The 27,668-nt window shown below is 42.6% G+C and overlaps 2 protein-coding genes across 3 annotated transcripts in view; both read right to left on the reverse strand.

The window, feature by feature from the left end:
* pde4a (phosphodiesterase 4A, cAMP-specific) overlaps positions 1–7,338 on the reverse strand; it is a 37,019-nt gene extending 29,681 nt beyond the window's left edge. The window contains exon 1 of the mRNA XM_028411490.1: positions 6,127–7,338. Within this exon, the coding sequence (XP_028267291.1) occupies positions 6,127–6,422 (296 nt within the window). The 5' untranslated portion in view covers positions 6,423–7,338. The remainder of the gene's footprint in view (positions 1–6,126) is intronic.
* Positions 7,339–18,583: 11,245 nt separating this feature from the next.
* On the reverse strand, positions 18,584–25,991 carry raver1 (ribonucleoprotein, PTB-binding 1). Of its 2 annotated transcripts, none has more exons than XM_028412057.1 (14): positions 25,639–25,991; positions 24,585–24,651; positions 23,236–23,705; positions 22,265–22,456; positions 22,065–22,185; positions 21,884–21,984; positions 21,290–21,368; positions 20,460–20,653; positions 20,264–20,345; positions 19,982–20,127; positions 19,833–19,904; positions 19,247–19,378; positions 18,971–19,036; positions 18,584–18,858 (listed from the first exon to the last, which is right to left on the reverse strand). In XM_028412057.1, the coding sequence occupies exons 1-14, from the start codon at positions 25,957–25,959 to the stop codon at positions 18,712–18,714; spliced, it is 2,190 nt and encodes a 729-aa protein (XP_028267858.1). In that variant the 5' UTR covers positions 25,960–25,991; the 3' UTR covers positions 18,584–18,711. The 2 variants fall into 2 exon arrangements, with proteins under 2 accessions (XP_028267858.1, XP_028267857.1); XM_028412056.1 differs by having other exon boundaries at positions 21,290–21,371.
* Between the last annotated feature and the right edge of the window lie 1,677 nt (positions 25,992–27,668).

A 27,668-nucleotide genomic window follows, 5' to 3' on the forward strand; every position in this document is an offset into this window, starting at 1 on the left:
TACACAAACCTCGCACACTGTGTGTGTGTGTCGTTGTTACATATTAATGGACAGTGCCACACTATAGTACTGCACTTCTTTGCACATTTTGGAAGGCTTTAAAGGAGCAGTTTATAATGAGTAAGTTAAAAAAAACACACAAGATACAGAAGCTACTTTCATTATGATGTGCTGTGATGTCACAGTGGAATCAATCAACTAGTCCACCAGTTATATAATATATAGTGGACGACATAGTAAGGGGTGATTTCAGATACAGGCACCGTCACACAAAAGGTACTACAACGTACAAAATAAAACAGATCTCATATCTACACCATGGACCGTGACACCTGCTGTAGACGTTCTGGAAAATAGTTGCTCTCATGATGTGCTGATATGATATGATTACACGGGTGTGTGTTGACTGTGTATTTAAATCAGTGTAAAAGGCAGAGCAGTGTATATTTATGCTATGATATAAGGTGGAACTGTACAATAAATCCACCACCTGCTACATTGGCTAATAGTATTACACATTGGTACAGTGTGTGGCTAGCTGGTTAGCATGTTCGTTGCTCACATTCTGCTTCTCAGTCTTAAGATAAACAAGTTTTATCCCATAAAAGTGAAGCTTTCCTGTTCTGCTTCCTCCACCTCTGCTTACAGGGACCAGCCCATATGGCGAGGAGCATAACTGGCTGATTAATTTTTTTTCTGCTTTCTAATTTAGCACCGTATGAAATATTTAGTGGCACATTTAGCAACCTCTCACGCTGTTATTATTTTCAACCTTATATAATTTGCAGTTGTTTTCAGCATTTTTCAAGCTCACACAATAACAGCTGAGGGCAAAACAAGCCATTTCTGTTTCACACGTGTTTGATCAACACTAATCTGTCAATAATAATGATGAAATATACATGGGGGCCACATATACGAGTATGATTTATGCTGTAAACTGAGTAATAAGGAAAGGACCGTCTGAACAAAGCTTGCTGGGCCATGTGGTACAGCATTTAAAGCCACTTTAATTGCCATCTGTGTCTTTACTCTAAACAAGGACTGAAAAATCTTTCATAATCATCCAGTGAAGCAGCAGACACTGCCAGTAATTTTGGGCAAGAACACTATCCTGGGGCAAAAGGTGTGGAAGTTATACCTCAGAAGAGGTGCTGGCATCAGCAGGCAGCTGAACAAGGAAAGTGAGTCTCTCTGTGCCAAGTGTGGTCTCCAGGTGTGCTCCTTCATCCCTTTCAGCTCTGATTTGTTGTGAGTTGCTGATCCGAGCGTGCCTCTCTCTCTCCCCCTCTCTCTCTCTCTCCTGACATACCTCACATTAGTCTGACACTATGGTCTGCTCGACAGGTGTATGCTATTTGTTCTTTCTGCTCCGCTGTGTGCGTGCTGCACTGACACGCCGCTGACGGACTGACTGTCAGTCTCAGTCATTCAGATGAGATCTGCGCTAAGATAACAGCCTAAAGCGCATTTCAGGGAAGAGGGGTGGTGGAGGTGGAGGTGGGGGGTGTGGGGGTCGCCCCTTGTGTGGAGTCACAGCGGGAGACAAAGCCAGCTCTCTCTGAATGACGCCGGTCTGTCTCACCTACTGAGCCCCCGACACCTTTACGCACACAGTCTGAGGGTTCCCATCAAGCAAAGAGGTGAGCAGCGACCACTACTTTGAAACTGAATAGCTGCTCGTTGTGACATTTAAATTCTCAGCGATGACGACCTTTTATTTCTTAGTCTGAAGTGGGCGACTTGATTACAGTAAAAAGGTTTTTCCTCTTATTGCCTATGGGTTTAAAGAAGAAATTACAACTACTAGGAAAAGAGGACAGGGTGAACATAAATCCACATGTGATAAGTGTGAATATGTGCATCTGTTTTTCCTTCAAATTGACTTTTCTCTTTGATGCACAGGTCTGTTTGAAGTCCCCCTTTTTTTAAATGGCAGATGATTTGCAGCTATAAGATGAGGTTGTTTGCTGTGCCCTTGAAGTCTTTTACAACTGGAGCAAGAAAAAATGGAAAACAGAGGAGATGTACACCGTCAGTGGCAGGCAGTTGATTTCACTACTTAGATGTGATAGTTTTAAGATCCAGATGTGGCTTTAAGAGGGGACAGTGGGATGTAATGATAGATTTGTGATTGTGTGCTTAATGCCCCTGTAAGCAAAGAACAAGGCTATCGTGGAAAATCTTAGCAGCTATGGGGGAACCAGAGAGACGGGGCCGCACAATAGCAAGACAAAGCAGAGCACAGAAATAGAGATGAAATCAATACTTCCCATTTACACCGAGGTGAAATGAAGCACCGAGAGTGAAATGCGGCAATCACGGACTGTCATTTTCATGGACAATAGGCTGATTCAAACAATATTATTAGATAAGGAAGTATAAAAACGGACAGCACGAGGCTTATCCCGAACATAATGGACATCTTGAAAGAGGACAGGGAATGTGTTGCATGATAAACTGTGAGAAAAAAGTTCCCCAAAGGATGTGATGCATGCAAAGGATAAAATGAAAGCTGCAGCTAACAGGTGGACACTTTTTGTTTTCTCTGGCTGGGATCTCTGCCCAACAACAAAACAAATGACTAGTGTGTCATCACTTTAAGAGGATTCAGTGTGAAATTAATTAAAATGCAATGATGCCAAGGTTTAAGGAGGACAAGCTGAGTCTGCTAAATGTGGTTACCAGTGGCTTTAGACGATGATCATGTAATGGACCTCGGATGGAGGTGAACAACCTGTTTGGTGTCACTGATAAAAGATCCCAGAGGGATTTCTCTCTTTCTTTTTCTTTTTTTTTTACCTGAGCAACCAAACCGGGGCATTAGCTGCCTCCAGATACTAATTAGCGCCGAGTAGTGAGAATGCGTGATGTATTCACAGAAGAGAGCAATCTGTAGCATTAACAGATGGTTCCACTACACAAATGAGATAAGAGGTCTATTACTTAACGCTATTTAAACACATTTGTTGGGGGAAATTCCTGAATACTCTGCGCGATGCTTTTTGTTGTGTTAGAAATGTAAATGTATGATCAACAACAAAATACAGCTGTTGTGGTAATTAACTGGAGCTGTACCTCATTATGAACTAAATTATTATGGCACCCGGCCAGTCAGGCAGAGAAAAGAACAGCTCCAGGCTTATAGACCTGGATCCTTGTCTCGAGGAGGAGGAGGAGGAGGAGGGGAGAGGGTGTAAAGAAAGCATGAAGTGCTAGGTGAGGAAGTAAGGAAGAATTTGGCTTGAAATTGTAGCAGAGCACTGAAGCGGAAAGTGAATCTGCGCTGTGATTAAACTATCTGAAGACTCCAGTTCTCTGGCAGAGGTGCATTAATATTCCCTTTTTCACCTTATAAGCATACAAGTCATGATGCATATCCAGTGGGATCTGCTACATACTGACACATTATACAGTCAAGCCAATCAAGTGCCTGTAGGCTTTGCCTTTTTTGGTTAAATATAAAAAAAAATCTTGATTTTTTTTTCTTTCTTCAAATGCACAAAACATGTAACCATAGCAACAGAATTGCGGGTACTCTTTTCGTGTCAGTCATTCAGTTTGGTGTTGGAAGTTCCCAGAGTGTATTGGCCATGGGACCTGATGAATGATACACTCACATTTACATCTTCTGACAAAAGGCTGACAAGTCAGTCGAACAAAAGACACTGGGGATGTGAGGAGGAGGAGGAGGAGGAGGAGGAAGAGGAGGAGGAAGACTGGCACTCTTGGGGAGGAAGCTGATTGCCACTAAGACTGCCATTTTGTTGTTGGATACAACACAGACACCAAAATAGACAAGAGAATACAGCTGCAGACAGTGACTCTTCAAACTGTTATGCAAAGCAGAATCACTATTGTACATTCAGGGAGAGCTTCATCATCAATAGTGAGGGTATCCGTTACAGAGCGCAGCAATCTGCTCTCCTCTGAACCTTGTCCCAAACAATTTTCCCCTGCACCCGACAGGCTGATTGATCTTTTGGACCTCCAGATAAGGTCTCGACCGACTCTTCTGGGATTGAATGGTCTGCTTCCTCGTGACACTGAGGTCAACCAGTGCCCAACCAATCAAAGAGCAATTATTTTTCCACTCTCCAACAATAGAGTCACTCCATGTACCTGAGCTAATGCATTCTATCTTGTGCTTGTTCGTAAAAAACATATAAGAACATTTCCAGACACCGAGTGCATGTTAATAAGGCTGAACAAGAGCTAACAAACACAGAGCTGCTTGAACAACATGGAGGCTGATAAATACAATGCAGACATGAGGCATTGGCTCCAAGCATTCATTATCCAGAAAGAGGCAGAATATTCAGTCACTGTAATATGTGAAAAGTATAAAAATACCAACATAACGGAAATTCGGCCTCCAGCCTCCCGTTGATTCGAAAAGATAAATAAAGCCCAGCTGAAAACCATATGGGCTCCGGGTCATACGCTAACCTGCACACATACCTTTACACACACACATTCCTCTACCAGCCTCCATTCCGCCCTGACCAGTGTGTAGCACAAACACCCACAGATCCTACACATCACCTCACAGATTGTGCTAAGACACACACAGTCGTGTGCCCTCAGAACTGAGTTTGTTGGAATCGAATTATCTCTCCCTTCCTCTCTCTCTCTCTCTCTGCCCTCTCATGGCTTGCTGCCTACAGAAGGAGAAGAAGGCCAGGCAGAGTCAGTCCCAGTGCACTAAAGATTGGACCGGCTCAGAGCGTGTCCTGGGGACTAAAATACAAATCAGCCTTTCCTCCAGTCAGCTGGAGTTGGCCCTTCTCCCAGGGGCCTGCAGAGAAGGCCGTCTGTGGCATCGAGAAAAAAAAATAGTAAGAAAGAAAACAAATAATAGCAGGAGAAGGAGAAGAAAATGGACCCCTACGGTCCTATCAAGACCCACCACACTCCCGGGGATGTGTTACTACTCTGACAATCAGCCTGCTTAATGTGGTGCTCTTGTGGTTTAATGCACATTTGTGTTTCATCCAGCCAGTGTCTCAGAGGGGAGGGTTATGAGGGAATAATAATGGATTGAGAATAAGTCCAACATAACTCTTCCACTAGTAGGAACATGAGATTTCAGTTCAGACAAAGGACAGAGGGAGCAGCCGCAGAAAGCCTTGACTTTTCTGACAGAACAACAAAAATGAGTCAGAATGACGCTGTTTAAATTCTTGAATATTTTCTGTTGGAGAAGAAGCTGACACAAACATTCAGTCCCATTAGAAGGATATACGAGCCATTGTTAACTAAGGACAAAGCAATCATGTCAATATTCCATTCCATGACTCACTTAATGAAATGCCTTTAATCTAATCTGCTTGATTAACATGCATGGTGTAATTTGATTTAAGTGCTGGTAGAGCTGTTAGTTTGTGGAGTTTATGTATCATAGGATCCCTGTACTCTCTCTAATGGAGTGACTTCTCTTTTCTGTCATGTCTGATCAGAGGGCAGCCCTGTGTGCCAATTAGGTGCTGTCTGAAACCATCTGTGTGCCAGTTACTGTGACATACTTCCAGGTAACGCTGAGTAACTTTGTCACCAAGCATGTTTTTTTTTTCCATCCCTTTTGGGAGGGTCACAGGTCAGGCTGTCTACCCCGAGGTGAAGAAACTGTCATGCTAAGAGTGCTCCTCCTCTAACCGAGCCTCAAGCTGATAAAGGCCTGGAGTGCGCACTGTGGCCATATCTCTGCCTTGCACGCACGAACGCACCCACCTGACCTTTGGTGCCATTATAAAGCACCTATGGTGCCTCGTGTTACTTATCAACCACCATATGTAACATGTTGGACCCTCTTAAAAATGTTACTGGTGTTTACAGATGCGGTTCCTGCTGCTGCTGCTGCTGCTGCTGCTTTTCGAGTGGGCGGGCTGGTTTGCACTTCATACCCATCTGACAGTCTATCCAAAGACGCATAACGCATCGGCACCAAAAACCCACGCGTCCCGCCTCCCGATAGAAAACGCTTCATATCAGTTAACCCTTCAGGCACACTGCGTTATTACGCACTCATTAAAATGCCCCCGCCCCTCCCCCGTTTACGCATATGCCTTGTGGGCTGTCATGGGCTATTATTGGGATGTTTGGAATGCACTTCTCTCTCTCGCCTACCGTTTATTCCCGACACAATTTCCGATGGATGTGTTTGTGGTCCCGTGGAAGGAGGATGGCCAAGACATTCGAGACTTCTTCAGTCCTGGTCTGTCGCTGGTATCCACGGCGTCGGAGCGCTCCATGTGCCGGTGATGATGCCTGTCGGTGTCGGAGTAGCCCCGGTGTTTGATCTTGATCGGGGTCCGGGGTTGTCTCCAAAGATGCTGCGGAGGCTTCAGAGTCGCCTGTCCTTCCCGGGGAACCGGGAGCGACAGCGAAAGGCTCTTCTTCGAACATGGTGGTGGTTCCATCATAGTGCAAAAAATAAAAATAAAGCTCCCTTTTTTAACTTATTGATTAAGCAGTATGGCTGTTTTTGTTTAATTCAAGCACAAAACAAAACGTTTCATGTCCCTCTCTTCCACTTGATCTCTGAGCGTACAAATCAAAGTAACCAAGTCCAGCCCAGATCTGAATTTCTGAAGAACATCAAAAACTGTCACAGTGGTAACCTGACAAGTCATCCAAAAATATTTAATCTCATCCTTCTCGGTGGTGGTCAGTTTTAATTTATCCCAGAATCTCCGTTGCGCCGTGATCCCCACCAGTCCCGGGTTTAGTTGATGAGACACCGGTCCTGCTGCTTCTCCTGAAGTTTGACGCCTCATCGCCCATGGCGCACAAGCAGATGACTGTATTTATTTTAGAGAATTTATTGCTTTTTATCAGCCACTTATTGCAGAGACACACAGCTCGCCGGCGCTGGCTCCCCTCTCTCTCTCTCTCTCTCTCTCTCTTCTCTCTCTCTCTCCCTCTCTCTTCTCTGTCTCTCACTCTGTGTGTGTGTGTGTGTGGTGTGCGCTATTATTGCTGTCCCTGTGTCTTTCAGCAGAGCTCAAATTTCCAAGTAATTTCCATTAAAGTACTCAATCTGTCACGGTTCATGTGGAGCCATATGGCATCTCTGCGCACGCACACGGCGCACAAGTCTCCAGCAATTCCTCCGTGGAGCTGCATGAGCCAATCATTCTAATAAAGATGTTAAACTGGAGTCACAAACCCATCTTCAGTAAATCAGGATGGTGTGAAGACTGGCTGGATGAAAAAAAGAAAAAAGAAAACAAAACAATAAAACATATCCAATCCTTTGTCTCTGCTGTCCACTCTCTCAGCTTCAGGTTTTGTTTAGTCAGAATGCATCATAAAAAGATGATAGTTGCGGAGATTCAGTCATCCTGCTCAGTGTGGCCCATTATCTTCCCATCCTCATATTTGCTGGAGTTCGACGGCAAACATTGGCTCCACCACAACCCTCTCTCTCTCTCTCTCTCTCTCTCTCTCTCTCTCTCTCTCTCTCCTCTCTCTCTCCCCTCGCTCTCTCTCTCTCGGCAAGTCCAGTTTATCTGGATGGCTGGTTGTGTTCTCCTCACTGATTTGTCAGCACTGGAGGGATTTGGACCTTTTATGCGCTCATCCATTATGTTTATCCCCGTGCGCGTTCACTGCGTATTTTCCTTGACACAAAACAACAAATTGTTTAAATGGTACTAAGCCAGCTGGACAAGAAGCTTGTAACATTGCATCTAAAATGCCAGTGTATCATTTTGTAGCTGTAAAGTTGTCCCATTGACATGCCAAGGCTATAAAATGCTAAGAATTACACAGTTTTAATGTAATTTATGCAAATTAAATCATTACCAACCATCTTATCGTTTTGAAAGCGACAGTTGTTTATTGTTTATGTGAAATAAAAAATATGTTCTTCACTATAAAAATGTCATTAAATTAAAGGAGACATTTGTAAAAAACGTTTCTCCAGAAGGGGGCGCAGACTAGAAGAAGCAACAATTGTTTTGTTTTTATATCAATTTTCCTAAATCTGAAAACAAAGCAGAAACCTGGAAAATGGAGTGGATCCACCACTCCACTAGTGGGTCCAGTACTCATATGTTGTTGTAGGTACTAGGTGCAGGCTAGATGCCACATTGACTTATTAACCCATCTGTGTTATAAAATTTGGAGCGGCATCCACAGCCGACAGAGAGCTAACTTCTGTGCAGCCTTTGACTCTGTTCCTCCACAGTCTGCGGATCGTGTTTGTACATTCTTGAGTGCTTTCAGTTTTTTTGAACTATCTTACAAACGGGCTCTTTGATGCTTCTGCCTTGCTGTAGTCGTGAGGTGCAGAATTTTTTTCTTATATTGATCCACATTATTTATAAAGTATATCTAGTGCAGCAAGAAACACTAAAACCTTGTAGTCCAGACACAAGTTGTTACACACCTGTGCTCACTTAATGATTGATTGTGTCACATAACCTATCATCAAAACCATTACTGCCCCCTTCTGGTGCGGCGTACTAATTACCAAAGCAATATATTGGCGATATAAAGTTTCTAATTATTATTTTTAGGTCATTCTGAGTACAAACTTTTAGATAAAGTGGTAATAATTGTTGACATGAAGTCTATTTTAACTAAATTAACTAATATTAGCTGTGAATTGAAATAGCTTTGCCACAATAACAGCGTGTCCTTGATTAAAGATTGAGCACTAATGATGTGTACATGGTGTTCAGCCATAAAGGTGTATCTTTGGCATCTGTAGATGTGTCAACCTTTTGTCCTCACTGCAGTGACAGCTTTGAGGCTAAATTAGAGCGTGCCCACATTTTTCCTGAATCCCATTTTTAGATGAAAGTAATACAAACTCAGCTTTTGTTCTGTGCAACTAATTAGAAAAGGTTCAGGTAAGACGATGATGCAGTTGATGCAGGCAGCATGGAAGCAGGAAGTGAGGAGTTCTCTTCTGCAGGCAGGCCTCAGATGACCTGGAGGTGCCTTCGAATTCCCCAAGAAAAGCTGCTGGGAAACAGGACATCTGGTCTGTTCTGCTTGCTGCCTCTGGTGACCCTGACACAGATAAGAAGCTAAAAAAAATGGACAGACGGATGTTTGGATGTACTGTAAACGTCAGAGTGTTGCTTCTACTCTTCTTTCCCTGCCAGTGCAGTCGCTTCGAGCGATTTTAGTGTTAGTACTGACGGCAGATGTTCAAAATCAATTACAGGACGCAGGATGCAACAAAAATGCCAAAGCAGGAAGGTGTAAAAGTATGTTTTTAACACAATAAATATGAGACTATGACAAAGACACAGTGAGGGATTTGCAGAGAGTGTTGCTGGGGATCTTGTCCTCAATGATTGGCTTGCTCTGACAGATATTGGAAAACATGGTGCCACTAATAATAAGCCAACAGTCCTCCTATCCCTGGAGTCCTCTGAAAGCATTCATTCATTTACCCCCTAAGGTGATGCCTCCACTCTTATAGATTGATTGAAACAGAAGGGACGGGCGTGACCAGAAAGAAATGGCAGACATATCAGGACATTTCCAATGAACACTAATGTAAGAACAATCACATTTTTCTGTCTCGTCCTCGCTGAGAAGTCCAATCATTTCCTTCATCCAGACAATAAATCTTTGCGATGTCAACTCTGATAAATTTCTGAGAGAAACAAGTACACAACCATGAAGAGACACTTGTCTAAATCACTAACCCTACCATTTTGTTTTCCAGCCTCACAGAGCAGCATGCAGGGTTACAGTCCTTTAGTCGGGTTGCTGTCTATACTGTAATTACAGGCCTTAGAAATAGACTGACACTCTAAGGAGGCCTTTTCCCTTTGTCCTTTTTTCTTTCCTGCCTAAATTAAATCATTATTTCGCTTTCTCTTTCAGAGAAAACACACCCTGCATTTTAGGTTTGATGTGAAGAAATATTGCTTTGAGCTATGATATTAAACTTCAAACCAATAGAGTGCAGGTAAACAGAGCAAGTGAGGACATATAGTAGAAGAAATAAAACAAAAACAACATGGTAACTCAATGGTGATGCTTAGGCTGTTTTAGATCACTGAAAAAAAACTACTGATGTTCAAGTGATGTATTAAAAGTACTCAACACACACGTGCACATAAGTGGTGCATTGAATGTTATCAAGCCTACAAAATTCCTCTTATGACTGGAGGACACATCTGGCTGTGTGACCTGTCACAAACAGGTAGGTTTAAGCATTAAATGATGAATGATGAATGGATTTATGGATGATTTTCTAAACAAAGGAAAAATATAATCATATATTGCCACAAAACTCAAATATAAGCAGTATTATGAAAACACAGGAGCAGATAACATAACACAACTAACTTGGTGTTAGGGAACAAAGAGAGTCTGTGGAGAGCACACAGCCTCTTAACACTTCCTGTCTCCTCCCCTATACACAGGTGAGGACCACCACCGCCCACTATCTCAGATTCTTTAACAAAAAAAACCTGTGTTAACTCAAACCACAGATGAAAAGTGAAAGTGAAAACAAAACAGATCAGGGTGTCAGGGTGACTCAAACCCCAGACTCCTGAGTGAGTGTCTACCGCATGTCCTGTAACCAACCTACCTACTAATATTCATTTATTTATAGTTTATTTGAAAGGGACAGCTACAATAAACATAGATCGTCGTCACAATACAATTAGCCAAATGGCTAAGATGTCCTGTGATCAGATGACATGGGGCAATACAATCTTTCTACGAGCTTAAATGTGACCATGTGTTGTATGTTGGGGGTGTATTATCGACAAGATATGATATGATTTTTGCAACAATTTGACACCACCATACATGTACGACATCACACTGGTCACTGGTTATATCAAAGGCCCAGAGATACCAGCCACTTTATACACTCTCCTGGTGAGTAGCAGTATGAGGTTTGCTTTAAACAGCTCGCACTCTCATATGAACATGTAGTCTTCATATCCAAACCTCCAGTATCATCATGCCTGGATACTGTAAATTAAGAGTCTCAAAGGCCAATTTTCTTCAGCCTCATCTTGGGAAGAACTCTAAAATATTCACACTTGGACTGCAGTACTTGATAACAGTTGCTCTCCAAAAAAAAAATGATTCCAACTAATTTGAAAAAAGAAAAATTGTGCTTACAGCATTCTAATGGTTCAGAGACACTGCAGTAATTCAGGCTGAAAAAGAAGAAACAGAAGAGCATTAATCATTTTGTCTGTGTCTTTAAAAGCCAGGACAGGCCTAATTTTAGAAGTGTTTTCTCGGCTGAACAGAAACTCAGCTTGTTTTTTATTTCCTGCTTGTTGCGTTTTAGAAACGGGTTAAATGTGGACGGCGGAACATGTCAAGCTGTTGAGGGGCTGTAGCTGCTTTATGCAAATTTACTTTATAAATCTGGATGTGTTTCTGATGCAAGGGTCAAACACACACAGGACCCTGTCTTGTGTTGATAGCTTTAGGGAATGTCTGAGGATTCAACAGCACGCATGATGAATACAACACTTAACTGTGGCTCACATTAACCCTCCAAATCAATTATAACATCCTACAGACAAAATGAATTATGTCTTACTGCAGCTTAGAGTTTGTTGGACGTCTTTACACAGACTAATGCTGCTGCATTTCCCTGCATTAATGTAACATGAATCTGCAATTGAAATCGAACACTAACTTACTTTCATTGGAGCTGCACTGAGGCGCATTCAATACTGTTTCCTTGAGAGAAAAATAGTCAGTTGTAATGCATGTCCTTAAAAAATGAATAGGAGAGAAAGCGGTCGGCTGTAGCTGGAAGCGGAATGTGAATGCCTTTCCCCATTTGAAGCTGATGAAATAATCATTTAAAAAGCTGTTTGGATACTAAGAGACCAATGCCACACTGTTTTATCAGAATCACAGATTAGAGCATTGTTTCTCAGGGAAGGCTTTAAAAAAAAAGAATAAAATATTATTTCCTCTATTTCCACAAATATGTGTCATTTATGTAGATGAGAGGTCACATGACTTTCATCTGCAGCCTGCAGGATGTTGTGTGATATATTTCCATTTCTCTACCACTGTGTGTGCCAGAAAGTTAAAATACTTCAAATTATAATTATAACACAGAAGTGTGCCTGTACTAAATCATCAAGCATTTTATATTTATTATACAAAAGGGTATAAGGTGGATGATGAAATGACCATAGAACTCACAGAGAGAAAAATAATGCTGCTCTTACTGTGCACATGTGATTTATTATATCACCACGTGGCTCTCTGTGTGGTACAACCATCCATATTGTGAGGAATAATTGAAATGCCAAGCAAGTGTTTCCTTGCTCAGTACACGTGGATGGGATGATAGGAAGAATTCATGTAGAAATGAAAGGTTCTGCATCATCTCCAGCAGTGAGGCCATCATGAGCCTGTTTGGCCTCTGGCCTTTCTGGAGTCTGCACATTGGTGCACCAGTGAATTCTGGGAAATGATCCACTCTATGCCACTGGAGGACCATGAAATATTAATCCACACTTCTTCCCTGACAGTGAGCAATAGTCTTGAAGCACCGGTAAACATGCATGTCTGGGTTTACACATAATGTCAGATGATGAATTGGAAGATGGAGCGAGAATGTGATGGTGTTCCTGGAGGTCCTTAAGTGTTAAAAAAGATTCCTGAAAAACACTGCACATTGTTTGTGGAGAAGCAACGGTGGAGGCCGACTGTCCTCCAACCTGTGCTGCATGTGTGTGTGTGTGTGTGTGTCACACACTTGAAAGCTACAATATACAACGCCCACACTGCGATCCATGTGAAAAAGCACAATCATTCATAAGTGACTCGAGCTGTGCACCACCTCATTTCACAAGTTGTTTTTCCTCCAAACCAAAGAGTTCTCATCCATCTGAAGGCAGAGGAGGAAATAATCTGATGTTGCGTCAGGAAGGCGAGGGAGTGTTCCACTCAAGGGACGAGCCAGGAACCACTGGGACCTGAAATGACGCGATAACTAGATTCCAGAGCTACTAAGAACTTCTGCTAATAGCATTGTGGAGCCATAATGGCTAGATTGCAATTAAGTGTCAGAACGATCACAGGGTCAAACTCTGCCTCCTCAGAAGTTCCTTTCAAAACAATTCCTTGTAAGCTAATATTTATTATTGACCGCCAAGAAAAACTGGTGACTATGTGAAAGTGCCAAAAATAAGTTCCTCAAGTGGCTGAGTCAATCCCCAAAGACATCCATATTTACAGCAGAAACAACGTGCCTGGTTAACAAGCAGGTTTGGTCTCATTTTGTATACTTTACCAATTCAGGACATCTTCAATCCCATTTTTTGGCTAGCACAGTATTGATCAGACTGATCAGAATTGAATGGAAAAAAAACAAATGTCCTTTCCTCTGTCTTACAGCTAAGGTTAATTTGCCAAATATAGTATTCTGTTAATGGACCCTTATTGATCAGTCAAGATTGATCACAGGGGGCTCTGCTGCTTGTCGGATGAGGCCAATCAAAATGGTAGGCATGGCGAGGCGTCACATGGTACATGATGTCACAGTTTTACCCCTCATACCAAAAATGTTTACATTTATTGTTTTAACCCCATCAGTTTGACATGTTTTGGCTCCAGAGGACCAATTTTTTCTGGACCTTCAGCAGAGCTATGAAACAAGAAACTCAGAGAGCGGCTTCTCCTCATATAGAAATGACTATGCAAGGCTGCCAGGATGACATTGCCTCCCACATCTTTATTTCCAGTCTGTGGTCTCAATCCAGTCCTTTTTGATTTCTGATTAGAAAATAATAATAACAAAAAAAAAACATGCTTCTTTGATGTCAGCCTACTGGGTCAGGCTAATGTTGAGGCGGCATACACACAAATGAAAATACGCTACAGCCCGGAGGCAGCAGTGGTCAGAGATGCTGTTATTCAACATTTAATGGCAGCAGAAGAAAGCTGCAGTTCAAGATAATAACATGGGCCATTAACGTTGAGGAGGAAGATAATGAGACAGAGTACATGATACTTTATAAAGTAGTTTTTTTCAGTGCAGACTGTCAGCCTGATAAAAGTTTAAACAGGCTCATGTAATTGCTGCAGCCAATGTTCATTGGAGATGTTTATTAAAAATTCAAAACTGAAACCATCTGATGCATCTTTAACCAAAAATATGACAATTATTCCAAGAAAAAAACATATAAATATCTATTTATCTTTGTCAGTCTTTGTTTCAGTGCTTCTCATAATAATAATAATACCACTGTAATGGGAGCATTGCTTTTATTTCCCATAACCAGAGGTGCTTATCTAATTTTGTTGGGCCCCGGTGATATACAGTTACACAGAGGATCGAGTGGAGAAGATGAAAATGAAGAGTGTAACAATACCTGAGCTTATTTCAGGGAGGGGGGGGGGGTAAGGGTACGTGCTCTGGCTTGGAATTTAAATCCTTACTATACTCTAATCTTGTTTGGGTGCATAAGCATGATGGGTTTCCCCCTTCTCTTCTTAAAGGCAGGCTAGTAGCTCTCTCCTGGTCTGCTGAGATGTTGCACTGTTGTACAGACTGTTTGTCACGGTGGTGGGGTGGGGGTGGGGGGGGGGGGGGGGAGTGGGCTGTTTTCTATGACTAATCCTTCTATAAACAGCTCCTGTGACATACCCTATTTGGTTCCACTTTGTTGCTGCTGCGCTGAAATAAAGCCGTAATAAATCACTGTACATGTGAAATCAGTGTGTCTCTTCCATGTTGATGACGGTGTGTAAACAGTGTATATTTTTAATGCGCTCATTTCAATTCCACACACACACACACACACACACACACTGGCAGCAAAGTGAGAGAGACAGTGAGAGTGGCTACCTTTCTGCTTCAAAGGCGCTAGAAACATAAATGTTCCTTTATTTGAGTGTTAGGTGATAAATGGTGCTGCAGTGATCTGCCTTCAGAGCTCTGCCTCCTTCTCCTGTCTGTATTTGGGAGCAAAAAAAAAAAAAAAAAGAAAAAAAATCGCAGGTTTCAGCAGCATTCACCAGCAACTGTGCAGGGTAACTGTGTGGGTGGAAATATGAAAGGCAGAAATCTAAATGTGTCTGACACAGTGTCCACCGAGCCTCGCTGGATCCCTCTGAGAACTCTGGGTAGACTGGCTGCAGGTATGAGAAACACAATTCTGAGGTGACAGAAGCATTAAAGATAAATATTACAGAAATAAACCTAGAGGCTGGAAAAACGCATTAATATAATATAGGTCTGGAAAACAACCCCCATCGCTCCTTCACTGTGTTCTCATTACCATTGTCCTTTACAGACAGATGATAAAAAAAACTGGAGTTCGCCCTCATTTTATACGTGACGACAAACACAAAGCACTCGTTTGGAGAAATGTCATAAATACGAGTATTAAATAAGGAGTTCCTGGGTCTCAGGAGAAAGGTCCATCCATGAGCAGCTCTGCTCCTTCAGGCTCAGCAAGACCACAAAAATACCAGCTAATCAAAACCTTTCATCCTGAGAGGAAGACAACTCTCCTCTCACCCCACAGCACCTCAGTCTGAAGGACTTCAATGCACAAGGCTCAAGCACTACCTTCCAGCCAATCACCAGCTTCCCTGATAAGATCTCTGCATTCTGAAAATAATGGACCTGTAAAGACACGGCTGACATTTCTAGTTATTGCATTAGTTTGTTTTTAATTATCTCTGAATGTCAACAGGCTTCCTAATCAGTGTGAAGGTATAATGTTTGAGCAACCTGTTATCAGGTGATCTCTGGCTGAATTTGTTGTTAAATAATTATGCATCCAGGGAGCACAAATTATCCTCTCAGCAGCAATCTCTTTAACATGCATACAGGTCACATTCACAGTAATACAGCCTATTAGAAGCAGCAGTGACATCTGCATGATTAACACGATGTAAACGAAGGACAGATAAGGGCAAAGGCTCTTCATCAGTATTAGAAGCTGATGCCTGATGAACATCAGCTGAGGTTATGGAAAGCGTCTCTGTTTTTTTGTTCTCTTCCATCCGCCACTCCTCTTCCTCACGCAGCGTCGCTGTAGGGTTTGTTACTGATCCAATAAAGCAAAACATCAGCTGGCTGTGCGTGCAATCATGGTTGATTGAGAGGAGGCACTTCTTGGTTAATTGAGCATAATCAGGCAAAAATATTAACCAGAGTGTACATAAAAACTGAATGGAGTATTTCTTTAGGTTTCCTCTCATAAAACCAAAAGAAAGAGTGAAACGTTTTTGTGCAAACGCTGAGCTTGCACCTACAGACTTCCCTTACTCAGAGATAAAAACACTTCATTGGGGCTCTTATCCACACAGCTTTTTAATGTTTTAATGGTGGTGACATGCTGTAAGTATTAGACACACAGAGCAGCCATGACATTAATATCAGGTTTACATTAGGGGAATCTGGAAGCCAATGTGCCTCAGTTTTACATTGGTTATTACCATACATATCTGGAAACATAAATAAATAAAAGGAGAATCAGCTTAGTCCTGCGGTGCAGGGTCACAGGGGGCTGGAGCTATCTATGGGTGAGAGGTGGGGTACACCCTGGACAGGTCACCAGTCCATCACAGCTGTAGCTGTGAACATCATCCTGCTGACAGACCACTGCCTTCAGGGAATACCATTCCTGTGCAAGGGTGGGAATGGTCTGCAATAATGCTAAGGGTAGGTGCTACTTGCCAAAGTAGCCCCCTACATGAATGGCAGAACTCATCAGTGAGCCTGGCCACCCATGACCCTGTTGGAATTTAACTGCTTTTCCTTCTTTGGGCCACTCTTGACAGATACTGACCACTGCAGACTGGGAATATATGAGGTAAGATAAAACTCTCTTAATTCTGGAGGAAATTCTTTCGCCAGAAGTTACAGGTTACGCTCTGACCCATTTAGCATTTATCAGTTTACCCCTTCTCAAAGTCACTAAACTCCCTCTGCAAGTCTGACATTAACCTTGAGGACAAAATGTTACTGCCAGGTTCCATGGTAACCACATTGTGATTCTCTTGGTCACCTGTGACTACGCAGAATATTAAGGCCAGCCAGTGTATTTCTGAGGACACAGACTGTCATAGAGGATCTCACCTATAAGAAAATGCAATGACACAAGGTGATGAGTTTAAATAACATTTACTTGCGCACGTCACTCACACATACAGAGACAATCATGGTGGTACAGATGAGAGGAGAGCAGTTAAAAATCCAATCAAAGTGAATGATGATCATACAGTACAGCTGCATCTCGGTCCATACACAACATGAACAGTCTGCTGTGGTTCCACATCAACTTCCAAACATAGAGGGGAGGGGGGAAAAAAGAAAAAAAAAAAAACACAAGGAGGAGCAAATATCATTCAAAACAGCAGACCAGAGGCAGGTATGATGAAGAGAGGAAACAAAAAAATGATCAAGCTTTAACTATTTACACAGCAAAGAAACACAGATAGTAAAATGTAGATGGAAGCCAACACAGGGCAGGATGAGATCACAGAAAACACTGTTAAGGCTCAAGTGTAGCTGCATTTCCTAGCAGAAGTCAGAGGTAATGGGTTTTCACAATCAAACTGTCAACCAGATAATTATATTAAAAAAAAACACAAGTACAGTCATGTCACTGACCAATCACCTGCTTCTAGCTTCCATTAGTATCGTTCCAGACAGACTTAAGTTCCACCATTATTGGAAAGTCTTGGAACACAGGCTGTGTTTGTCACTTCAGCTGCCTCGCTCTCATCTGGAGACAGAACACAGCGTGTGTCCGCCGCCCCACCCACAGAGGCGGAGTTTAAGACATTCAAATTTTAACTTAACACAGAACTCACATAAACACAGAAAGTAGTCAACTCCTGGACACATGAGTGACTTGAAATGTTGAGAACAAATTGTGACCTGTGCCCTCCGAGTGCATCACTCAACAACCAGTGAAGAGAACAGACAGTCAAAAACAGCTTGGAGGGTGAAGATCAACGGACAAACAACGTGGAAAAATCTACAGCTTGAGAAAATATATCCCAGAATGGTAAAGAGGTTCACACAACTATCATTGGTGGATGGAAAGCTGTGTATAAACCGATAAACAAAATGCCTGAATCCAGTTATAGTTATACAGGAAAACATGTAAACCCTGTGGTAGGAAGGGGATAACACAAAAACACCACAACACCATCTCCTTTAACACTAATGAACTTTATACATGGAACTACAAAGGCTGTTCTAAAAAGTAGGGCCTTTGAATTAAAGCTTGTTTTAATAGTAGTCTGCAAGTCCCTTTGCCTGAAACAGTGGACAGCATCCCTTTAGTGAAAAGTCAACCAATAAACAGCAGCCTATAGCTGCCACTGAAAACTGGCCACACTCTCTGTAGATCTGCTGATACTCCACACTCGACACAGGAATAAAAAAAATGTTAAAAAGAAAAAGACTTCAGCTAATTAATCTTTTTTTTTTTTCTTACTGTACAACAACAGAAAATTAAAAATCAAATTAAAAAAAGTAAAAACTTAATTTACAAACAGTAAAATCATATATACACACAAAAGAAAAAAAAACCCATGGAGTGACACAACTGTCCAGACAGCAACAAGTTGCACTCCACAGCGCCCTCCAGGGGTCATTCACAGGAGCACACAGGCAACAAATCCAAAAGGACCACTAAGCTTCAAAGTTCTTTGAAGGAGATGCTACTGTGTCCTGGCTGGTGAATGGCTACTTGTGCAGCAGGAAGCTCTCAGCTGTGGTTAGAAAATACGCTTGCGCTTCAGGTAGGAGTCGGCGTAGTGACCGCCAAGCCCCTGGGAGTGCTGGCCCACATAGCCACCCTCAGGACTTGGCTCAGGAGAGGGGATCAGCCGGGAGAACACACGCTTGTGGCTACCAATGGGAGTCTACAATCAAAAAAAAAAAAAAAAAAAAAGAATGATTGAATGAGTGAATCAGTGGAGGAGTAGCCCTGTGCAAGGGCAAAACTCTGTGCCCACAAAGAAGTCAAAAACATACCTTCATAGCAATTCCCAGCCCTGGGGGGTAGCTGGCGGCGTGGCTCACTGGAGGCATTCCCACAGCCTTCAGACAAACAACAAACTCTCAGTGACCTAGACGTCTTCCACTCAGGCACTCACAGTGTAACATTAATTATTGAGCACTGGCTTATTCTTGGACCTAAACCCTATACTTTTTTTTTTCAAATCTTCTCTATTTCTAGCTCCATGTTCTTGCACTGACAAGTAATCAATAGCTCAAAAAGAAAAAAGTCCAAATCAATCCTGAGCTTACCCTGTTGAGCTGGGTGTTGGGGAGGCTCCCATTACTGGAGGCCTCGGGCCCTGAGCTGAAGTATGAGGACAGAGGTGGGCTGGGCGAGTAGCTGTAGTTGGAAAACCGCTCGTATTCCGGGTGATGGGAGAGCTGCAGAGACAAGTTCAAAACTGCGTTACTACAGGGCAGCAGGCTTTTAATGCAACACTCAGAACACCGTGCAACTCGAGCGTCACATTTTAGTCACTCTAGTCATTCTTCACTGCTATATAAAGACTTACAGTTAATATATTAATCATGATATAAACTGGGATCAGTGTATACATCATAGTCCATTATTAAACCTTTTATACATGGACCAAAGATTTTTACAGTATTTTTATGTGAATAAAATAGTGATGAAGCAATAGGGTTTAAAAACACTGTATGCAATTTATAGTTATTCAGGGACCATCAGAGGGTTCAAAGTCCCAAAGAACCTTCCCATTTTTTTAATTTCTGTTTTATGATGTAATTTGGCGTCTTCAAAGCCACCAGGCAGGTGCTTGGGTTTTTAAGGGTTAGTGTGCTAAAGCCTGCCTGAAACGGGCACACGTTTCTGTACCTGCTGACCAAATCCTGCGAAGGCCCCTGTATCAAGGTTTTCCTGCTGTTCGTACAAGTGGGCCAGGGGATCCTGAAAAGACACACCAGATGACATCAGACCACATTACATCACAACGCCTTCTAAATCCGTAAGAATTTGGTGGCTACCTGGTGCAGAGGAGGAAATTCAGGGCTGTAGGAGTCCTGGTAACGCAGGTTGTAATTCAGCTGTATGCTCTGTTGTGTAGAGTGCAGGTTGGACACATTACTCTGTGTGGGCCTCTTTCTATAGGGGTGAGGTCTGCAGCTTCCTCCTACAGCAGAGGGACAAAGTGAAAGTGGATATACTGTATATACACAGACAGCTGCATACCTGAGTTGATGCAGCAAACAAAAGCAGACTGCTAAGCAGGAAATCTCAACCACACAGTGCAGGAAACAAAAACGCACCTGAGGGAAAGACATTGTTGACACTGAGGAAGGCGCTCTGAGGAAGGTTAGCTTCCTTTGGAGGGTCTCCAAGTATGGATACCTTTGAGAAATAATAAAGTGGATCAATTTTTGTTTCATTTCTCTGCATGTTTTATAAAAGCCAGAGAGAAGCAAGCAGCTAAAAGCATATTATGAAAAGGAGTCGGGACCTCACCCCTTGTGCTGTGAGGCCATCTGTCCCCATCATGCCACCCATCAGAGGCATAGAGATGCCCTGCAGGGTGGGAGAGGAAGTCCGAGGAAAGGTGCATGCTGATGTGGGGGAATCCTGCTCTCTACTCAGAGTTCGTCCAAGTGGTACTTGCTTGAGGGGAGGTAGAGGATCTGTCTGAAGAGCCAGGCCCTGAACTACAACACCCAGGACAATAAAAAAAAAGCATGAGACATATTTGTATTCATTTCTAAATCAAACAAAATTCAATCAGAACGTGAGCCTCACATATTTGACTAAAGAACATTATACCCTTTTAAATTAAATGGAGATATTTTAATTTTGAACTTTACTGTAGTTTTAAAATGTGTCACAAGGGCATCATTAACCAAATCTAACCCTAAAATGGAGACGTTTCCTCATTGAAGCATCATTCTATATGCCTGAAGAAAAAAAATGTCCAAAATTAACATTATGTTAAAAAAAAAACTCTGCATTCTTCAGGGTAATTAAGAAGCCTTCATGAATACACTTGTGAGGAGCAATCGCATGACAAGAACTCAACCGTGGTTTGGCTGATCTGCAGGCTTTCTAAAGCCGATGTGCAGAGTGGTGTGAAAAACTGGTTTCTGGAGGCTGTAAAAATTTAAATGGTTAATTATAGCACGTGGAGCAAATGACCCTGCAGTGATTACAAGTGTGACAGGAGTGATTGGGTCGTGACCAATGTGAAGAGTATAAGTATGACTAACAGGAGGGGGGTACAGATGTTTATCTTGGGAACCAAGAAAAAAAAAAGCAAGCAATTTGTGACTCAGGTACAGTTGCCAAACCTTGGGGCAGGTCTCCAAGCAGATGGACTCCCTGCTGGACAGGCAGAGCAGCCAGAGGATTCTCCCCGATGAGCCCAGCCTGCTGGCCAAAGAGGGGGAGAGAGCAGAGTTCAGTGTCACAGTGGGGTCACACAGATTGGTTAGAACTACACAATCACGCTTCATCACTTCCATGCTTTACTCACCACATATGTAAATGATGCCCTTACAGAAGGGTTATTCAGTTTAGGTACACAATAGTGGCACACCTACTACATCACTCAGAACCACTCAAAAGAACACCACACACACACAAAACCTTTTTCTAGCAAACTTACCCACACAGGCAGTGTGTGTTTTCTATCACCAACACAAGAATCTATCTAGGCTCAGCTCACACACTGATAGCCAAACACAAACACCATTATCACTCACACAAGGCACGAGAGGGTTTTCTTTATTGTGCAGCACCTGAGCCCACAGAAGATGATTTCCCAGAAAGGCTTGCTAATAGTAAAAAGGCACAGAACAGAGAGTGGGGTAGAAAGGCTCTATGAGTAGGATAAAAACAGGCTGAAGGAACATGTAGGAGCAATGGCTGAGAGGTGCCGGTACCTGCTGGGCCTTGGCCTGGTTCTGAAGGAGCAGCTGTAGCAGGGCGGCAGAGAGAGCGGGGTTGGCAAGCAGCGGCATTGCAGGGGCCGCCCCAAGGAGTCCTGTACATGAACAATATCAACATCCGCAGCACAAAAACAAATCTTAAACTTCTCATTAAGAGTGGCGGAGGAGTCCTCACCTTGCTTATGTCCCTGTGACAGTGGGTTGAGCAGCATTTTGAGGGTAGCAGGGTTATTGAGGGCTGTCAGTATCTGCATGGCTGTGGGATCAGGGAGGAGACCTTTACCTCGATTTACAGCCTTAAAAGGAGCAGAAAAAGATTCAGCAAAAGAGCCGACCGAGCAGTGACGTTACAGCATACACATTTAACTTTAATACCATGGTTTGTGCTGCAATCAGAGCAGCCAACATGCTTCTTCCAGGAGGACCGGGGGCACAGAAGGACACCCTGATGTGCGTCCCGCCCAGCAGCCTGCCATCTGTGAGTCGCTGCGCCTCCTCGGCCATCTCTGCAGTGGCGAACTCCAGCACTGCAAAACGCCGGAAACTTCCGTCTTGTCCCTGGGCCAACTGTGGAGAGGGAGAAAATAAAACATTTACATTTCAAAGACTATGACACCTGTGACTTTTACATACTCCCTCAAAGACATTTATTTTGAAAGTACATAAAGAAAATGTCTGCAATGCATGAGCGATAGCAATAAGTATAAAGATAAGATAAATGAGTACATTTCCTCCGACTATATTGATCTAGCATTTCCAATTACTCAGCGTCAGCGTCTAGATGTGGCCTTGTGATTTCATACCACCGGATTTCGCAACACCACAAACAAGCCAGTTCTATTCTATTTTCTTTTTAAAAATACTACTGGGAAATAAAACAAGTTTCATTTAAATGATCACAAGGTTAATCATCACTGCAGTTAATAGAAAGAAAACTGAAAAACCCTGGAACCAGCAGAAACCTACGACTATGCGTGCCATGCTAAAAAAGACACCCCTCTCTCTCATTCCAGAAAAGCCTGCTGAATGACACCACCTGGGGGAGTCAGGTGGTCATCACCATAGAAACCAGCATTTGCCATTGCTATAGAAACTTTGAGTGGCCACACGAAAACGGGGGTAAAGGTGAAATGGACTGAAAGATCAAGTGTGGGGTACAATTTTACACATGGTTTCAAACTGTTATTCCCTACAGCCTCTGGGAAATAACATTAAAACATGTAAAAGTACATGACCAAGCTTCAGAGAATGAACTGAATAAGTTTGTGGCCTTGCACATAAATCAATAGCAGCTAGATAAAGAAACTTGCAGAAATAAAATGTGTTAAATGTGTCTATAATCTGACCTGGCAGAAGACTGGAGTATGGGTGTCAGCCAGGGCATTGCGGAGGTCCTGGGCTGTCAGCAAGCTCGGGGGAAGGCGGTCCACACACAGGCATTTTGAGTGCAGGAGCGGGTATGTGAGGGAGCCCACCTCAGTCCAGTGCACATACAGCATGCGTGAGCCCAGCTGTTTCCCTAAAAGCTCAGATTTGGCCCTCGCCGCAGAGTCCTTCTTCATGTACTCCACGAACCCGTAGCCCTTGGAGTGCCCTGTGGAGGAGCTGTAAACCAGAAAGCAGCGCTCCAGGTTGCCAAACGGCCGCACCAACTCCTCAAACTGCTGCTGGGTGAAGGCACGGGGCAGGTTGGCGATGCACAGCAGGGAGTCTGTCGGCTGCAGCTGCACTGAGATCTCTCTGTCCCGGAGCACATGCTGGTGGAACTCTTTGATGGCACACTGTGCCTGCTCCCCATTTAGTAGCGTCACAAATGCTAAGGGCAAAGACAGGTACAACAGAAACTTGTAAGGTGATGTAAGGTGATGATGTAAGGCTCAGTTAGCACAGAAGCAGGTCTCAAGGAGCCAACCCTGATTGTGACATTGTTTTTTTCCTCCAGCAGGTTTGATAAAAGCCAGTGCTAGTGGCACAATATGAGCCGACACCATCCTTCATCCGAGTGCAACTTTACACTACTTGAAAACACAATGGTTGTCATAGTGACTGACAAGAATCACAGGCATTTTATCTGACAGCAAAAACACACAGCCTTCAGTGTTATTGGCACTGCCTGTCTAGCAATGTGACAGATGCTTTAAAGTATAGCCAGATCCCTACAGTGTGTAATGCCTATGTTTTGTGACAAGAAAAAGGGAAAATAGTTTTTACATGCAACAAGATGCTATGAAAAGGCACGCCGGTTTGGTAGCAGGCATAACCTAATGTTGCCATCTGGGCCATTATCAGTGCTTTTTAGTAAACCATTATGTTGTCAGAGGCATCTTGAACACATATTCTAATCCAACATTTCATTTTAATACATGCTGCCTGGGTGATATCTTATGAGCATGTAGAGAAAGAGACACACAGCTCACACATGGGGCATATAAGGTCACATACGCACACAAGGAAAATGACGCTGAGATTGAATTGACGAAAATGTGATGTGACAGGGTGTCAAGCAAGTTCAGCCATTCGTCAGCAAAACAGATCAGGAACTGTGTGAGCGTCGTTAAGGATAAGGGACTGGAGCACACAGACTGTCTGAACAAATGTGTAAATTAAGTTGTGATGCAAAATACTTTCTTCAGTGCAATCCTGAATGAAAATGTGAGGCTTATTGAGAAGAATATGATGCAAATTGAAGACCAACCTGTGCCTTTGTATTTGTCAACAAAGCAGTACTTCAAGTCATAGTTTCCCAACAGCTCATGGACCTCCTATAAGTAAGGGAAAAAGCCATTAATATACAATGTTTGAAAAAAAAAGATATCTCTAAAGACTCTAAAAAGTCTTTTAACGTTTGAGGTTGTGCATACTGTCCATGACACAAGTGAAGACTGATTAATTGTCATTACATAATTAACTCATTCACGTCCACTGGCAAACCAGCAACAAGTGCACCTGTGAGAGGGACGAGGGGTGAAAATAACCGACTCATTGTTGCAGGAGAAATTGTTCTGCGCTGCTTTTGCTCGTTCACAAACGAATGGCGATGCTGTCTAGCATTTTCTGAAACGTTTTGTCTCCACGCCTTCCACCTTTTGTTATATTGCAACTCACATCTCGAACTCCCACTGCTCCCCCACCCCACCGACCCCCCCGCTGCGAACAATGGTACCGCCCGCAGGCCCAGCGCTCCCCACGAGTCAGGCACGTTCCAAAAAAATGTAGCATCATGAGTAAATCGCGGACAGGCTGATGAGACCAGACGCCGACATTTAACAGATGGGCTGATGAAAATGCTCCATCGCACCTGTAACCCCGCGGCGCACACATCAGACTCACGGACTAAAGTGACTTTGTTCCTGAAGTGTCAAAAGAAACAATGACTGCCCAAACTTTTCTAAATGAACCCACAGGCCGGACAGGCAGGTCATACAGGCCACGGATGACCATGATTGACAGTTATCTGACCACCGGGTGGTTCACGCAAGTCATGTTAGCTAACTAACTCAACCAGTTTAGTAACACGCTAATCAAGTTTAGTTGCCAATAAACAACTGCGGTAGCTTCTAAACTAGCAGCAGGTGCAATTAAGCGACTTATCACACCAAAGTAAAAGGGAGCTAACATGTTATATGGCTAGCAGGCTAACACTGGTAGCATGGTAGGCATATTGAAGCTAGGCTAACTTTAGCCAAAGTGGTCCATCAATCAATCAATCATCCAACAATTAAACATCTAGTTGAGTAGTTCTATCATACCTGGTTGCTAACGTCGGGTGGCAGGTTTTTTATTATAATTTTTCTACGGTTGTAAAACTCTCGGCGAGTTCTCTCCAGGCGGCTCTCAATCTCTTCGGGGCACAGACATGTCAAGTCCTCGTCGACCCTTCGCTGACACTCGCGTCCCGGTGTCGCGTCTTCTTCTCCGAGCTCGGAATACCGTCGATCTCCAGACATCCAGGTTTCTTGATCCGCAGCGAGGTCGGAATTTTCATTTAGAGGACGAGAGGCAAAGCTGGGCCCCGTTGTGTCTGTGCTTTCATCTCTTGCAGCGGTGCTAACAGACACGGCAGCCGCCATCACTCGGTTTGGTGGAAGTTTTGTCGGTCTGAAAACTCTGGCCGATTTGAGCAGTTTAAACAATACACACATGGCCTCAGGGCCGCTTCTCATTGGACGAGAGGGGGACGCATTCTCCATGACTACCACGTAACTGAGGCTAGGGGCGGGGCCACGGCTGTCTGTTATAAACGGAGTGCTGCTGTTTTTTTGTCCCTCAGCAATCAGTTTGCCTATTTAGTTTGGTTGCCCAGCAACCAAACTCTTGTTCTTCTTTTCTTTATTAGTGGCAACCAAACTCTTGTTCTTCTTTTCTTTATTATTATTATTATTATTATTATTTTTCTGTACGTTTTTGGCTCAGCATATCTTCAGAATGCATGGGCCGATTCAAACCATTCAAACATCAAAAGATTCAGCTCATTCAGGACATGTGTGGAAACCGTCAATAATAACTGCAAACATTATAATATTAAATTAAACATTTTCCATGTCTTCGGTTGGCTCAGCATATCTTCAGAATGCTTGGGCCGATTCAAACCATTCAAACATCAAAAGATTCAGCTCATTCAGGACATGTCAATAATAATTGCAATTCAAATGGCCGGGGACTTTTGAGGTCTCCTCTTCTGTTACCATGGTGACAGACTGATGCTACTTGATGTTACATGATGTTGCCATGCATCCAAAAAGATTCAGCTCATTCAGGACATTTGGGGAAACCGTCAATAATAATTGCAAATATTATAATATTAAAGATATTAAACATTTTCCATGTCTTCTGCAAAATGCTACTCCTACAAATTACAAGATAGAGAAACCATTTCTGCTGTTAACATGGTGACAGCAGAGTTTGTTTTTTGGTAAAAACAAACTTGCTGTGGCAACCAAACTTGCATTTTCTTCAGGAAATGCAAGTAATTCTTTATGCATTTGACCAGGTTGGTTTACAGTCTGCAATCTCACCACTAGTAGTATTTTAGAATTTCCCAGGAATGATAATTAAATTTCTATGGAATCTGATTTCATGTCAGGAAAAACATTTTTTGATATTATGATAAGAATGGATTTAAAGTTGTTTAGTCTTGATGATTATATATATATATATATATATATATATATATATATATATATATATATATATATATATATATATATATATATATATATATAATATAATATATATATAATATATATATATAATATATATATAATATATATATATAATATATATAACAACAAAGACTAGCTGTAAAGACATAGATGTAGGTTTTGTTAAAGAAAATTGTATGCAATAGCATATTAGAGCAAATTACATACAGTCTGCTGTGATTTAGCTATCAGTGATATCGCCCTGGTTGTTGTTTAGTGCTGGACATACAAAGCGTTGATTATTCAAACATATGGTGAGAGCTCACAGCATCTCCATTATGTTGACGATGTGATTGGTTAAACCCCTGTCCAAACAGACACCCTTCTGAGGCTGTTTATCTGAATCATCACATTGAAGCTGTGTCAAAGGAGCAGTGGTTCTTGTTGCTCTCGAGTTGCACGAGGCACAGAATTACCAGGGAATAGCTAGGCGCTGTGCCCTCTGTGATGCAGCATCACAACCCTACCCCCCCCCCCCCCCATGGTGCGTCAGTTTGTTAGAGACATCCTTTTAAACATTTGTACACATTTTTGACATTCAAGTTATTTCAGTCTAAAAAAGGTTATATGAATAGGAA

Source organism: Parambassis ranga, chromosome 8 (genome assembly GCF_900634625.1).
Source record: "Parambassis ranga chromosome 8, fParRan2.1, whole genome shotgun sequence".
NCBI lineage: Eukaryota > Metazoa > Chordata > Actinopteri > Ambassidae > Parambassis > Parambassis ranga.